General features: G+C 40.6%; 3 protein-coding genes across 3 annotated transcripts in view; 1 reads left to right on the top strand and 2 right to left on the bottom strand.

Moving 5' to 3' along the window:
* Positions 1-1826: 1826 nt before the first annotated feature.
* On the top strand, positions 1827-10182 carry LOC117900148 (MAGUK p55 subfamily member 6). The gene is made up of 9 exons (XM_034810381.1): positions 1827-1963; positions 2027-2124; positions 6992-7144; positions 7198-7695; positions 8294-8554; positions 8618-8828; positions 8891-9222; positions 9289-9363; positions 9539-10182. Exons 1-9 carry the CDS (start codon positions 1855-1857, stop codon positions 9713-9715), a joined length of 1914 nt encoding a protein of 637 aa, XP_034666272.1. The 5' UTR covers positions 1827-1854; the 3' UTR covers positions 9716-10182.
* LOC117900149 (homeotic protein caudal) overlaps positions 7843-13461 on the bottom strand; it is a 24375-nt gene continuing 18756 nt past the window's right edge. Inside the window, exon 3 of the mRNA XM_034810384.1 lies at positions 7843-7854. The gene's annotated coding sequence lies outside the window, so the exon portion shown is untranslated. The remainder of the gene's footprint in view (positions 7855-13461) is intronic.
* LOC117900150 (proteasome maturation protein) lies at positions 10303-11019 on the bottom strand. Its single transcript, XM_034810385.1, has 3 exons — positions 10882-11019; positions 10550-10815; positions 10303-10492 (listed from the first exon to the last, which is right to left on the bottom strand). The coding sequence occupies exons 1-3, from the start codon at positions 10882-10884 to the stop codon at positions 10360-10362; spliced, it is 402 nt and encodes a 133-aa protein (XP_034666276.1). The 5' UTR covers positions 10885-11019; the 3' UTR covers positions 10303-10359.

Below are 13461 nucleotides of genomic sequence, written 5' to 3'. Positions count from 1 at the left end.
TGATTCGGTGGATCTGCGATTGTTGATTTTCGTCGCTATCAAATAAACGAATCGTTTGATTTTTGTTGACGAAATCTCAATTAAAGACCTCTTGAAATGAAAGGCCGTAAATAATTGAAATCACAACGATTTTTGCCGCCGTGTTTTCAAAATTGTTTTGCTATTCAAACGTAAACAAACGACTTTTTGAGCGTTTTAATGCAAAGATTCACAGTAGCTTCGTCAGTTTTTGGTTTTTATGGTATTTGTTATTAAAATATTCTATTTTTGCGCAAATATATTTTGATTATTTTTGTGAAATTTATCAGCGATGTTTCTGAATTCAAAAAGAAATACGACACTCTTTTCAGTTATTCGCGGCGAAATGGCGCGCACCTCACCGTCCGACGTGTTCGAAGTTTTTTTTTGTTTTGATGCTTTTTGTTGTTGTTTTCGGGTCCAGTGTGACCGCGGAATTATTGATAAAATATACCGACAGACTCTCAAAAATATACTGAAATACACCCTTGCATTTTCAAAATATACTGTAAAATTACCGTGAATCTTAAATTATTTTCCTCGATTTTGATGTTCTATTTAATATTACTAGATAGTTAGGAGTCTCCGCGCTAAAACTTTAATTTTACCCGATTTATTAATTAATTCTCCACAAGAGTGGCTAGTTTTCACGACTTACTTTTCTTGGAATGTTTCCAAATTAAGTTTAAAACTAAAAAGGTCAACCAACAAAAAGAACCTACGGAGAAGAGAGAAAGTCCTCGAGGGATATTTAAAAAAGATACCTCCAATGGGGTGCTGGATACCCTATATTATTAAATATACTTTAAAAATGGATTTAATAGGATGATGAAATTCATTAAATATATCATTACATACCGATATACCGTTAATATACAGTGAAATCAATCCCGAAAAGTATATAAAATATTTTAAATGGTCACCCTGCTCGGATCGTAAAGAGCTAAGCAAGTCTTCGATTCAAAATATGGATGCGCGCGCGGTTCCCATTGTGAATTGGGGAATTTCTGCTGTCAGGGAAATAATCTACTGTTGCATTCAGAAATTCTCTCCGCTCTCCCGTTCTCATTTTTGCGTTTAAAATATGAGCAATAAAATATTACAGAAACATACCAATAATAATATACGCTCACACTTCCACATATACCGTAAATATACTGCATCGTAAATAGTTTTTCTCGATTTTGATGTTCCGTTTGATATTGCCAGTTAGTTAGGATTTTTATAACTAAAACTATAATTGCATACGCTTGATGAATTAAATCTGCATAAAACTGGCTGCTTTTCATGACTTCCTTATATTTGATTGCTTACAAAGTAAGGTTTACCAAAACAAAGCATCAAGTGTGAGAAAGTATCGTCTCTAGTGTATGCAACAGATGCCTCCCCTCCAATAACGGACATCATACAGTTTGAAAAGCTTTTCTGCAAAGTTAACAGAGCGTCGAAAAGCTAATCCGTAAAAGCTGCATGCTTATGTTAATGTCTACAATTTCAGTTATGCGCTCGCTCTCTCTCCCAGCTGTCGGTTGTGGTAACTTGGCTTTCAGATTTCCGACTTGTCTGGTGTCTCGTTTGTGGCTTCTTAAAGCAGATTGAAAGACAAACAATTTTCGACTTGTTGTTAGCGGATGCGATGCTTGTGCCGTGGCGCTCAAAACAATAACATTCAGTGATTATTACAGAAATAAGTTTTGTGTGTGGAAAATATTAGCAGAAATTTCTGTTGGAGTTCCTTATCCTTCGAATTGATTCATTTTTTGAACTCCTTGACTCCCCCACCCCTTTGTGACTTCGTGTCTCTTCGTTTTGTGTCCAGCGAAAAGGGGCGCCAGAATGGTGCGATGGAGTGCCCGGTCCCGTCGGGCGGCGCGTCAGGACAAGGTTGAGCTGCTCGCCAGCAACAACAGGGTCAGTGCCGGCGATGATGATACATCCGATAACGGTAGGTTTTAACGGTACATTAAGCTGTCGAAACGTTTTGTCATTTACGATTACTCGATTCCAGCGGCCTTTCGCCACTCCACGGACCTCTCCGACCACGACGAGATCTTCCTGAAGGGCCTGCTGCTCAGCAATCCCAGCACACCCCACAAGGAGCTGCTGGTAAGTGGACCAGAACACGAATCACATTTATTTCTGACCCACTTTTTGCCCTGGCCCGTGCTCCAGCTCGAGCATCTGTTCAATAAGAAAAAATTGCTCATACGTTTTCTTCTATGCTTCCTCTATACACACAGTTTTCCATATAATTTCCACACACATACAGACAAACACACAGGCAGCCCCGCATACAGGGGGCAATCTTTGTTTACTTTATCGATGGCATTGCATGCTGATTTTTGGTCTAGATATTACAGTTCCTCTGTGTGTTTGTTTGTGTTTGTTGCTTTCTTTATTACATCATTTTCCTCAGTGGAGGGGCAATCCGTGGCACATTTCCTTCGCTCTGCATAATCCACCAAAGGGTGGTAGGCAGTACACTGACTTCCCTTCTCTCTGTGTCTCTTTTTTATGGCCACACATTAACGCCATCTCTTGTTATTCTTTTCGCACTTATTTTCGCACTAAACTTGACCCCGTTGAGATGTTTCAGCTCTTTTTTAGATCATTATTGTGTGATATAATAATGGACTTGCTTGACCCCAAAAAAAGTCTACAAGCTTCGCAGTAAAATCTGCATAAAGCGTGGAGCTTGGCAACTTAATCAAATAGTAAATATTTTGTGGATTGTTTAGGCGGCAAACACGCGAATTGCCTGGGAAAACAATAAAAGAAATGGTTCAAAACGAAAAGGGAATGCCTTATAAAGGGAGTAGATTTATAAGAGGAAAACATAATAGTTTCGGGAATGTAAGACTAAATATTGGTGGAGGGTTAAGCAATTTTTGCCTTGAAACATATTGAAAAATGTCTGCCTAAGAAATCTGTTCACCAGAGAGCTATCTTTGTACTTCGTCTTGGAACTTAAACTTTGACTTATTGATTGCTTCTTTCCATAATTATTCCACTTAAGATCTAATGATTTCATTAGTTTCTCTTAATTTTCCTCCTTTAGCCCGACTTAAGCTCGTTTTCCCCTTAACCTTCACTTAGCTTTGTGGAAATCCAAAACAAACCACGAACTCCAGCAAAACCAAAACCACGTAAATAATGAAAAGCGACATCGCGTGACGCGGATAATTAGAATTCCACATTTTCCTAGGTGGAAATTGTTTGTTGCTGTTGCTGTTGCTTTTGCGGTCTGTGACTGTTGAGAAAGGCAGTGAAAGTAATTAAAACCACAAGTCACGAGATAAGAAAATATGAAAAGTCAAACCCAAACCCAAACCCAATCCCCAAATAATTGCTCTCTCAGCACTCTTCGAGCACTCCCCTAGTTTATGCAGATTACATAAAATGCGGCACAAGTCGGTGGAGTCTCAACTCTTTAATGTCCAACGCCCCAAAGAAGCTTTGTCTGCGTGTGTGTGTGTGTGAGTGTGTCTGTGAAGGGAAAACCGGTTTGGAAAAACATATTTCTACGTAAATAACACATACCTGTGGTGGCTTTATGTTACCTGCTTCTTCCAACGATGCACAAAAAGCCCAAAACTTGTTGGCCTACTAATGCAGCAGCTCGCCTGCGGAGAGAGAGAGAGAGAGAGAGAGGGAAAGATACATAAATGTAGATGCAGAGAGAGCGTGAAAAAAAGCTTGGCAGAGTGCGAGAATCTGTGAGAGATCTTCAGCTACTTACGAGAAGAGCTTTAAAGACTCTGCAAGACACACAAAAATAGAGTTAGATTTGAGTCCACAAAGACTGAAACTTTACAGAGATGCTCAGGTTTGGCGTTGTCTCTCTTCAGGGATTTCATTTGGTCTAAGTTTTCATTATTTACAGCCGGTATCTGGTAAAGATATACATTGTTTTTGGTGTAAATGTATAGAAAATGTTTGTAATGAAATGTTTGTAGCTTTAATTTCATATATAAATCTTGCCTCTTGAACCAATGCTTATAAGGCCAATTACTGAGCATCTTTAAGTCGATCATATCCCACTTACTTGCAAGTTACTGTTAACGCTAACATTAAACTCAAAACTGCTCTCAGAAAGTGTGAGAGAGCATAGTGGCGCCTGCTCAAAGTCTCTGTTAAACAACAGCGCCAGCCGCTGTTAACCGTACAGTTGTAATGCAAGCTTCACTCGTTAGCTTTGCGCACGCACACCATCAAGCTCGAAGCACGCTCTGCGTCGTTCTCTTGGCTACTTGGATACTAGCGAGCGGGGCCAGCTAGCCCTAGCTCTGTGCCGTACAAACGAAACTCATGTGAGTCAGATACTTTTAAGCAGTACTAAGGTGAGGTTGGATCCACAGAAAACGCGCGCGCTACGGTCCGTTGGGGTTCCGGTTCGAGCTGGTTCGATTCAGTGAGCATTTGCTGTGCTAGTGTGTGTGTGTGTGTGAGCGTGGCTTAAACGGGGCGGCATATGCAACAGTTAGTTCGTTCGCTCTCTCTCTCTTTGAACGCGTCTTGTGTTCATTTCGTTTACAATTTGTGCGTTTTAACCAAGAAAAAGGTGTAAATTCCAACAAGTACAACAACAGATCAATAATAAACAACCAAAATAGAAAACTAGAGCACATTGGAATTGCTTTTGTTGTGTCCAATCACTAGCAACTGCCTTGGAAACGAGAGCTTTTATGTTAGCCAAGTTAACTCGTACTCACACGAACAACATATATTGATGACGTAGTCGCGCTGTGTACACACCCCCCCGTGCCAAGAATTGTGTAACCTGGCCAACAAACAGCAGTCTTAACTGTGTTTTGGCATTTCAAGAAAACCAAAAAAAATATTCAACTCTCACACAGAGACTCACACCTGAACACACACCAACACACGCACTAAGTGCTCGCTCGCTCTCTCTCTCTCTCTCTCCGCGCTTTTGTGCTCTTCTTCGCTCTTCTTGGCTTTAAGCGCTCGCGCTCGCGCGTTTTGGGAGTGGCTCTGGCTCTACCCGAAAAATAACCAAGAAAAAGTCAAGACAAGAAAAAAAGTGTAATTGAAAAACGAAAGGCGCTTCCAATCAGCCAATAAACTTATGGAATAAATGTGTTTCAATTAGCAATGTGAACCCCTGGGGGAAATTTATAGTACAAAAATACCCATAGATCGAATTTCCCCAGCAAGGTATATTAGCCTTGGTCAAAAGAGAGCGACAGAGAGAGAGAGAGACGTTTTTGTTTACGAGTTGTTTTTGGTGTGTGTTTAATTAACAATTTGCTTAATTAGTAATCACCTGTTGAAACGGTTAAGATGTTTAGCCTGTTTTTTGTTGTTGTCTAAAGCAATTTGCGCTGCTGTCGTTGTCATGACAAACCCCATTTGGTAAGAGAGGTGAAAGCCCTTTACTTGCTAACAGCAACAACAACAACAACAAAAGGCAGCCGCAAGCACATCAGCAACAGGAATGAAAAGAGAGCCGAAGCTTTAGATACTCTTTCAGATGCAGTGTGGAATCATTTTCAGTTGAACTTTTACCAAATTTAATACATTTTAAACTCATTTAACTATCAGTAATATTTATAGTAGTACTCAAATAGTATCAAATAGTACCCTCCCTGAAAAGGGTAACAAACAAACGGTACAGACAGCAAGAGAGACGAAACGGAAGAGCAAAAGTCTGCAAAGATATCAATGACAATTGTCGCCTGCATGCTCGTATTCCGGTGTGGTGCGGGTGCTGTGTGTATGTGTGTGTACACGAGGTTGGGGATTATCTGTCGCGTGTCTCTGTGTGTGGTGGGGCTTCTTCGCTCTTTTCACACGGCAGAAAAGCTGAAGAGCTGAAATACTGAAGGCTGAAACACGATCTTCGCCAGACAAAAATGTCTAAATAAATAAACAGAAGTCGGAGATGGCTGTCGCGGCGGGGCAGCAGAAAGCCAATTCCAATGTCCCTTATCGAAGAGAAAGAAAAAGAGGAAGAGAAGAGGAAGAAAAGAGGAAGCAATAGAGGAAGTGTATAAGAAGGGGAAGAGTAAGAGCTAAAACTTGTAGACAGAGTGAAGCTGATTGGAGGAGCAGAGAAATGGCAAGGTATTAAGGTTTACTTAATAGAAGTCCAAAAGAATACTTTTGGATATGTTCCAGGAAACTATTTTCTGTATTTTGTTCTATAAAGCTGATTCTTTGCTGGCTGGAAAGAACTTTTATTTTTTCAATACAAAATCAATAAAAGTTCATGGCAAGAATGCATCTACTTACGGCAACTGCAATTGACCATGCCTTCGCCTCTTAATCAACTGCACTTTAGACAAACCCACCCCCCACTATTATTTTTCAACAAAAAGAGAAACAGAAAAAGAGAAAAGATATACATATGTATGTACATATGTATGTACCCACACAATACACGTATTCGTATAAATATTGCATGAGGTTGACTCAGAGACGCGTCTCGTCTTCCCCGCAACGTGGGCAGAAACTGCAGAAAAGGGGAACAAAAATAATATATACAAGACGCAAGGCAGGAGGCGCCGTCAACGAAAGCAAATTCCGAACACACACGAGAAAAAAAAAATAAAAGTGTGGGGGGACAAAAGAAAAGAATGGCAAGAGCCGGAAGAGACAAATGATGTGCAATTAAAGCAGAAACAAAAATTCACTTTTTATGCCTAGTCGACCCAAATTGTACCCAAAAGAGCGACCCAATTTTTGACCTAAGACTCGAAATATTTTGTTGGCTTTTGGCGAAAAGGTCACTGGGGTTAAATGGGGGTAGGGCAGGGCTGGATACAGCTTCTCCAAAAAAGAGCTTCAGCCAATTAAAGCACTCACTCAATTAACGCAAAGTGAATAAATGGAGTGGCTGGATGCGAGACAAGACTTGACCTAGGGCAGGCACGCCCCACGTCGCAGTCAGAACTTAATTAGTTGTACATGACAAATGTTTAATGCTTAAAATGTTTTTTATTGTTCTTTGCAGCTAAATCCCACAGAGCCACAGCCAGTGCCCGTCTTTCTGCCCGCTCATCTCAACAATAAGCCAATCTGTGACGATATTATACGTAAATTTTCACCCTCCAGGCGATTGGAGTCGCGAGAGCTAGCTAAACTCTTGGCCCAACCTCATTTTCGTGTAAGTAAGAGTAAGATATTTCAGCTATCAATATTTAATACCCTTTCTCTTAGGCTCTCTTGCGTGCCCACGATGAGATAGGATATTTATTTGAGCAACGTTTAAAAGCTGCCGGCGGCTCAACCACCCAACTAGAACTCGCCAGTCAACGCCCAACCGGCACCTATCTCTACACGGAGGACATACTGAGAAGCAAAATGCCAGTGGAGACCATCAAGATGGTGGGTCTGCGTCGTGATCCCAGCAAACCCCTGGGCCTCACCGTCGAAATGGACGAGTACAAGCAGCTGGTGATTGCTCGCATACTGGCAGGCGGTGTCATCGATAAACAGAGCATGCTGCATGTCGGTGATGTTATACTGGAGGTGAACGGCACGCCCGTGCACTCGCCCGACGAGCTCCAGGTGGAGGTGTCGCGCGCCAAGGAGAATTTGACGCTGAAGATTGGCCCCAATGTGGATGAGGAGATCAAGAGTGGTCGCTATACCGTGAGTGGGGGACAGGTAAAACAGAATGGCATCGCGGGTCTAGAGGCGGGCAAGAAGCTGACGGTAAGTTTTGTGAATGTTTTAGCGTTTTTTTGGGGAGTTTTTGGCAAAGATTATTTAAGCAGTAACTAGAGTTATGCAGCAGAGTCTCCCTTAGAGCGTTTGAGACAGTGATTCAAAAAAATACAACGCCATTCAAATGTTTTCTCGTCACTCATCTTACTTTTTATATAATCTTTGCTTGCTCCCAGCATTTTCTGCTTTTTTGCATGGATTTTTGATTAGCTTGGAGACAGTTTTTTTTGCGCTAGATGTTACTTCCCATTTTTGATATAATTTCAAACAAAATTCAATCAATTTTTGAATGCATTTTGAGCAAGAAACATACATTTCATAGATTATTGCATTATTGCTAGGAATACAAAAATTAAACACCTATAGGAACGTTATGGCATGCCCTATACACATTTCCCATATTCCTCCATTCACACACTCCTCAAATCTAATTGAATAAATCAAATATATAATAGCTAATCTTAGAACAAAAAGTCCCACTTCAAAATTTCTCGAATCACTTGCAACTAAGTAAGTAAATCTTGGCTTAAACTATTCCCCAGACTATATCCCATATTTATATGTCTTTTATCTGTTATATTCCCAGTGCTACATGCGCGCCCTGTTCACATATCATCCCTCGGAGGATTCTTTGCTGCCATGCAGGGACATTGGCTTGCCCTTCAAATCGGGCGACATTCTGCAGATCATCAATGTCAAGGATCCCAATTGGTGGCAGGCCAAGAACATCACTGCAGAATCGGATAAAATTGGTCTAATACCCTCACAGGAGTTGGAGGAGCGACGCAAGGCGTTTGTGGCACCCGAGGCGGATTATGTGCACAAAATTGGCATCTGCGGCACGAGGGTAAGCACTTCCTTGGAGACCCAAAATAAACCCAACTTAAGTCAGTGTTTAATCCCCTAACAGATCTCCAAACGAAAGCGCAAGACCATGTACCGATCCGTGGCCAATTGTGAGTTTGACAAGGCGGAACTTCTCCTCTATGAGGAGGTGACGCGCATGCCGCCATTTCGCAGGAAAACTTTGGTACTGATTGGCGTCTCCGGTGTGGGCAGACGCACGCTCAAAAATCGCTTGATCAACAGCGATGTGGATAAGTTTGGTGCGGTCATTCCACGTGAGTCGAGCAGCACCTCGCCTGAACACAGAAAATATATTTTAAATATTGCTTGCCCGCAGATACAAGTCGCCCGAAGCGCGCCTTGGAGGAGAATGGCACCAGCTATTGGTTCATGGATCGCGAGGAAATGGAGGAGGCTGTCAAACAGAACGAATTTCTCGAGTATGGCGAGCACAATGGCAATCTCTATGGCACCCACTTGCAGTCCATCAAGGATGTCATCAATAGCGGTCGCATGTGCATCCTGGACTGTGCACCAAATGCTCTCAAGATCCTACACAATAGCCAGGAACTGATGCCATTTGTTATATTTGTTGCGGCACCGGGCATGGAGCAGCTCAAGACAATCTATGCCGACCGCCGGGCAACCGGTTCCAATAGAAATCTATCCGTAGGTTACCCGTAGCTCCCCATAGGCAACCCTTTTTAATTATGATTTGCGCTCTTGATTCCACAGTTTGATCGTCAAAGTTCCATACGCTTCAGCTCCAGGCGTGCACGTACGCTCGAATCGTTAGCTTCGCTTTATGAGGTAAAGTTTGAGCTAGTTTTAGGTGCAAACTAAAGACGGGAACTAAATTTGTTACCACTCACACGCTTTTGTGCACACACCTGATCCGTAGGCCACACTTGTAGCCCTCTTAGATCTGTGCCTGAATTCCCAAACATTGCTTAACACATACAATTTGTATCGCATCTACCCGCAGGATGACGATCTGGTGGCCACTGTGGAGGAGAGCAGCTTCGTGCAGCGCAAGTACGAGAAATATTTCGATATGGTTATCATCAATGAGGACTTCGATGAGACGTTCCGCCAGGTGGTGGAGACACTCGATCAGATGAGCCACGAGGATCAATGGGTGCCCGTTAATTGGATTTACTAAACGTTAAAGCGAAAACTAGACCATAAAATTGTCTTCTTGCATATGCATAAAACATAAAATCTCTGCAGAATATTTCTCTAAAGCAAACAGCTAATTTATAGCCTAAACAAAGTGTTCGTTCAACTATTATTGCCTCCAAAATTGTTTTATCTTTATGTATATATGCAATGCAATTCATTTTTGTAACAATTTTAGAGCTCTCCCTTTGAGTTTTCCCTGCGTGAAATGTGCCCTCCGTTTATGCTTCGATTTAAGCCTAATTTTACCTAACGAATTCGTCCATTTATAATCTACAAACTATATAATTTTGTTTAATTTATACAAAAAGCAAAAGCAAATATCTTTTATGCAATTTATAATTTTAAACACGAATCTCCTGAGTACAAGAAACAAATCCTTTCTGCCAATATTTCAGTTTAGCGTTTAGTTTTTTTGTGTTGAATAAAGTGTCGTAAGTGTAAAAGAAACTAATTAGCTAAATATTGAAACTGCAGCAACAAAATAAATGCATTTTTGGCTCAAAGAATCAACAAAAATCTTGGGAGCCTTTCCTTTAATTTATTTTTTCTGTATTAAAACGCTTAGCATGTAGACTAAACGCTAGGCGTTTCGTGCTTGGGAGTGTCTTAAAGTGTACGTGAATTTTAGTAGATGCCCAGAGATTTCTCCACGACAGCGTGCGGCTGGCGCATGTGCTCGTTGTACTCGGGCAGACCCAAGAAGTCCTCAAAATCGATGCTCTCATTGCGTCCAGTCAGCACCTCATCCATAAAGTTGCTACCAAACAAAGCACATTACCACCAGAAACAGTTTTAACCCATGGCCAGCACTCACCTGGAGGGCAAGAAGGGCAAACGTCCAATCTGGCGTGCGGAATGACGCTCCATGCCCATCTTCAGTGGAATGCCCAGACCCTCGCGATTGCGCAGCATCTGCATATTGAGCGAATACTGATGCTCATGGTAGTTGGCCTCCGAGTCGCGCAGACGATGCACATGAGCCAGTTGATTGTAGCAGTTCTCCTCTGTGGGCATGCCCACTTTGCCGGAGGCATGGAGCACCGTCAACTCGCTGGGCTGCACTTTTAACGATTGCTGATTCTAGGTGGAGCACAAGCACTTTGTGTTAATCAACCATTTTGCAGTGTTGCATATAACATTACTTACCATTTTGCTTAGAATTTGTATTCAATTTGAACAGGTTTTATACGGAATTTGTGAAATTTACAAATTTTTGTTGAATGACAATCAAAAACAGAGCTGGTGTGACCGTGGATTTATGAACAAACTATACCGCAGGAATATACCAAAATATACCCTTACACTGCAATAATATCAGAAATGAGCGAAAAAATACAGAGGCCGTATAATAATATGCACAGATCAATATATCGACTACAGCTGTGAGAAACATCGACAAAACTTTTAACACGTGCTATAGCAGTTAGCTGCTGATGAAAAGCACAATTTACATGGGCGCCACATTCAGAATTTAAATTGAGAGGAAACTACTGAATACGTTACACAATAGCAAATGTTATTAAAAAACCAGTAAATATTGATTTATATAAGAATTTTGCAACATGTGTGTTTTTCTATTTAAATAAATTTAATTAGCATGTTTAGCACTTTTTTCACTGTGTGCTGTAACAATTAGCTTGTGGTGGCGTAACAAATTGCCGTTGGTGGAACATTTGAATTTGAATTTATGATGGGAAGGAAGAGTGAGTCCTGAAAAGTAAAATTACAGAAATGAAGTTTAGTTGCAAAATAATCGATTCTAAAACTGATTTCTAACTGAGTCACTTGCCTCATATAATTCAGTTTTGATTTAGAAACACTTTTCCGTGCGTTTCTCTATGTAAATTCGTTTTATTAGCGTAGTTAGCACTTTTGTCAAATGACGAACTTGAGTGTTGTGATTAATTACACCCTCGCCTCGCATAGCTACACAGACAAAATATCAAAAACCACACACTGGCACGCACATATGACGCCTGTGGGGCATGGCTCTAATCAATTCAATCAACAAATCGAATCAAAGCTCCCCACAAAAGACGAAAAAAAAAACAAACGCCAAATTGTTGTTTTCTTTTTTCACGCCCACACCTTTTAGCGGCATTTATGATATTGTGCTCCACAGAGCAGCGATTCATTTGCAGTGACAAAAAGTGAAGAGTCCGAGTCGACAAATCACACGACAAAGTTTAATTAGTGCATGGTCACTAATAAACATTTCGTTGCTGGGACAATGAGTTTTGGGTGTTAATCAAACTCCCGCATACAATGGACACAAACTGTCTCCGGGGGCAGACTAGACCCCAGTCTGATCGATCTGAACTTGAAACTGAAATAAGCAGCAATACCAAAACAATAACCGGATAAGGTTTGGGGAATTGTTTTGAAACTCGAGCAAAATGTGTGCAAGAAAATGCAAATTTTGGGCTATGATTTATGGATTGGCTTGGCGTCTCTTTGACATAATTTATTAAACGTTATGTGTACGACTTTTATTATTATAAGCACATAATAAATTAATATATAAATAAACATTTAATTAAGTGAATAAATATGTAAGCATGAGCAAAAGCAGTCAGCGAATTATTTTAATTAAGTAAACTTCACGCATTGCTGGCTGTTTATGCAGACAATATTTATGGTTTAAAATTATGCATTTAATTTACAGATTTCTTTGCTTTATGCATATTATATTTAGTGAGAAAATATGTGTGAAAGTATCAAACATTCGTGCGGTATTAAAATATTTCTTATCTACGAGAAACAATTAGCAGAAGTCATGGAAGAAGAAAGGTCTCCACAAGCTTTTAAGGGAATGGAAGATTTTTCCCATATTTTCTTGAATTTCTTTCATGCGTCGGTCTATCGACAAAGATTTGGCACATGTCTCGATGAACTATGACAGATTCTAGTGATACTTTATGCTCATTGATGACAGGATAACTCATAAGGTTGATAGGGATATCCGCATCCGCCAAACAGTTTCCGCCATGTATTCAGATAAAGCCTTAAGTATCGATGAATGTCTCAAAATATAGCAACCGTCTCGTTTTCGTAGATTTCTCAGAACCTACAAATGAGTCAGAGAAAGGCGTGCCAGACTTCAGCTGATAAGCGAAGTTAATCGATAAGTGCATAAAATCAGCTTGGAACTAAAGTAAACATAATGGAATGGGCTATAAATATTTAAGGCTGCTAACTTGATCAAATTAAAGCCATTTTAGCTCTGATTAAATTTAGAAATTCATTCCAAAATGTTCTTTCACTCTCCATCAAACCTTTCCTTTAAGAACTCCCCTCATGGCGATGCCTTTCTACATCGAATATCTTTTCAACGATTGATTTATGGCGCTTTCTTTCCCTTTTATATGCACCATCCAATTAATACATAGTAGAGGAGTACGCAACGAATCGAGCAAGTCGATGTAGACATCTTTTTTGGATACATTTACTACTAGTCCAGAGTCAACTATGTATGGAGATCTCTCTTCTCTTCTCGCTCTGTGTCGCTGAGGGTGAGAAGATCAAAATGTAAAAGTCAAATAAAAGTATAACGTTCGAGAATTAACATTTTTTCACAGCAATAAATGCATAAAAGTCAAAGATGTGTACACAAAAGATGGGAACACTGAGGCGTAACCGGAGAGGAGCGGAGGGAGAGACACTCTGGATAGGCATAGATGGCAGCTTGATTGGACCCAGGCTGTATCGATATCGTACATCCATATG

Source organism: Drosophila subobscura, chromosome U (assembly GCF_008121235.1).
Source record: "Drosophila subobscura isolate 14011-0131.10 chromosome U, UCBerk_Dsub_1.0, whole genome shotgun sequence".
NCBI lineage: Eukaryota > Metazoa > Arthropoda > Insecta > Diptera > Drosophilidae > Drosophila > Drosophila subobscura.
This window is presented reverse-complemented; position numbering and strand designations above follow the sequence as displayed.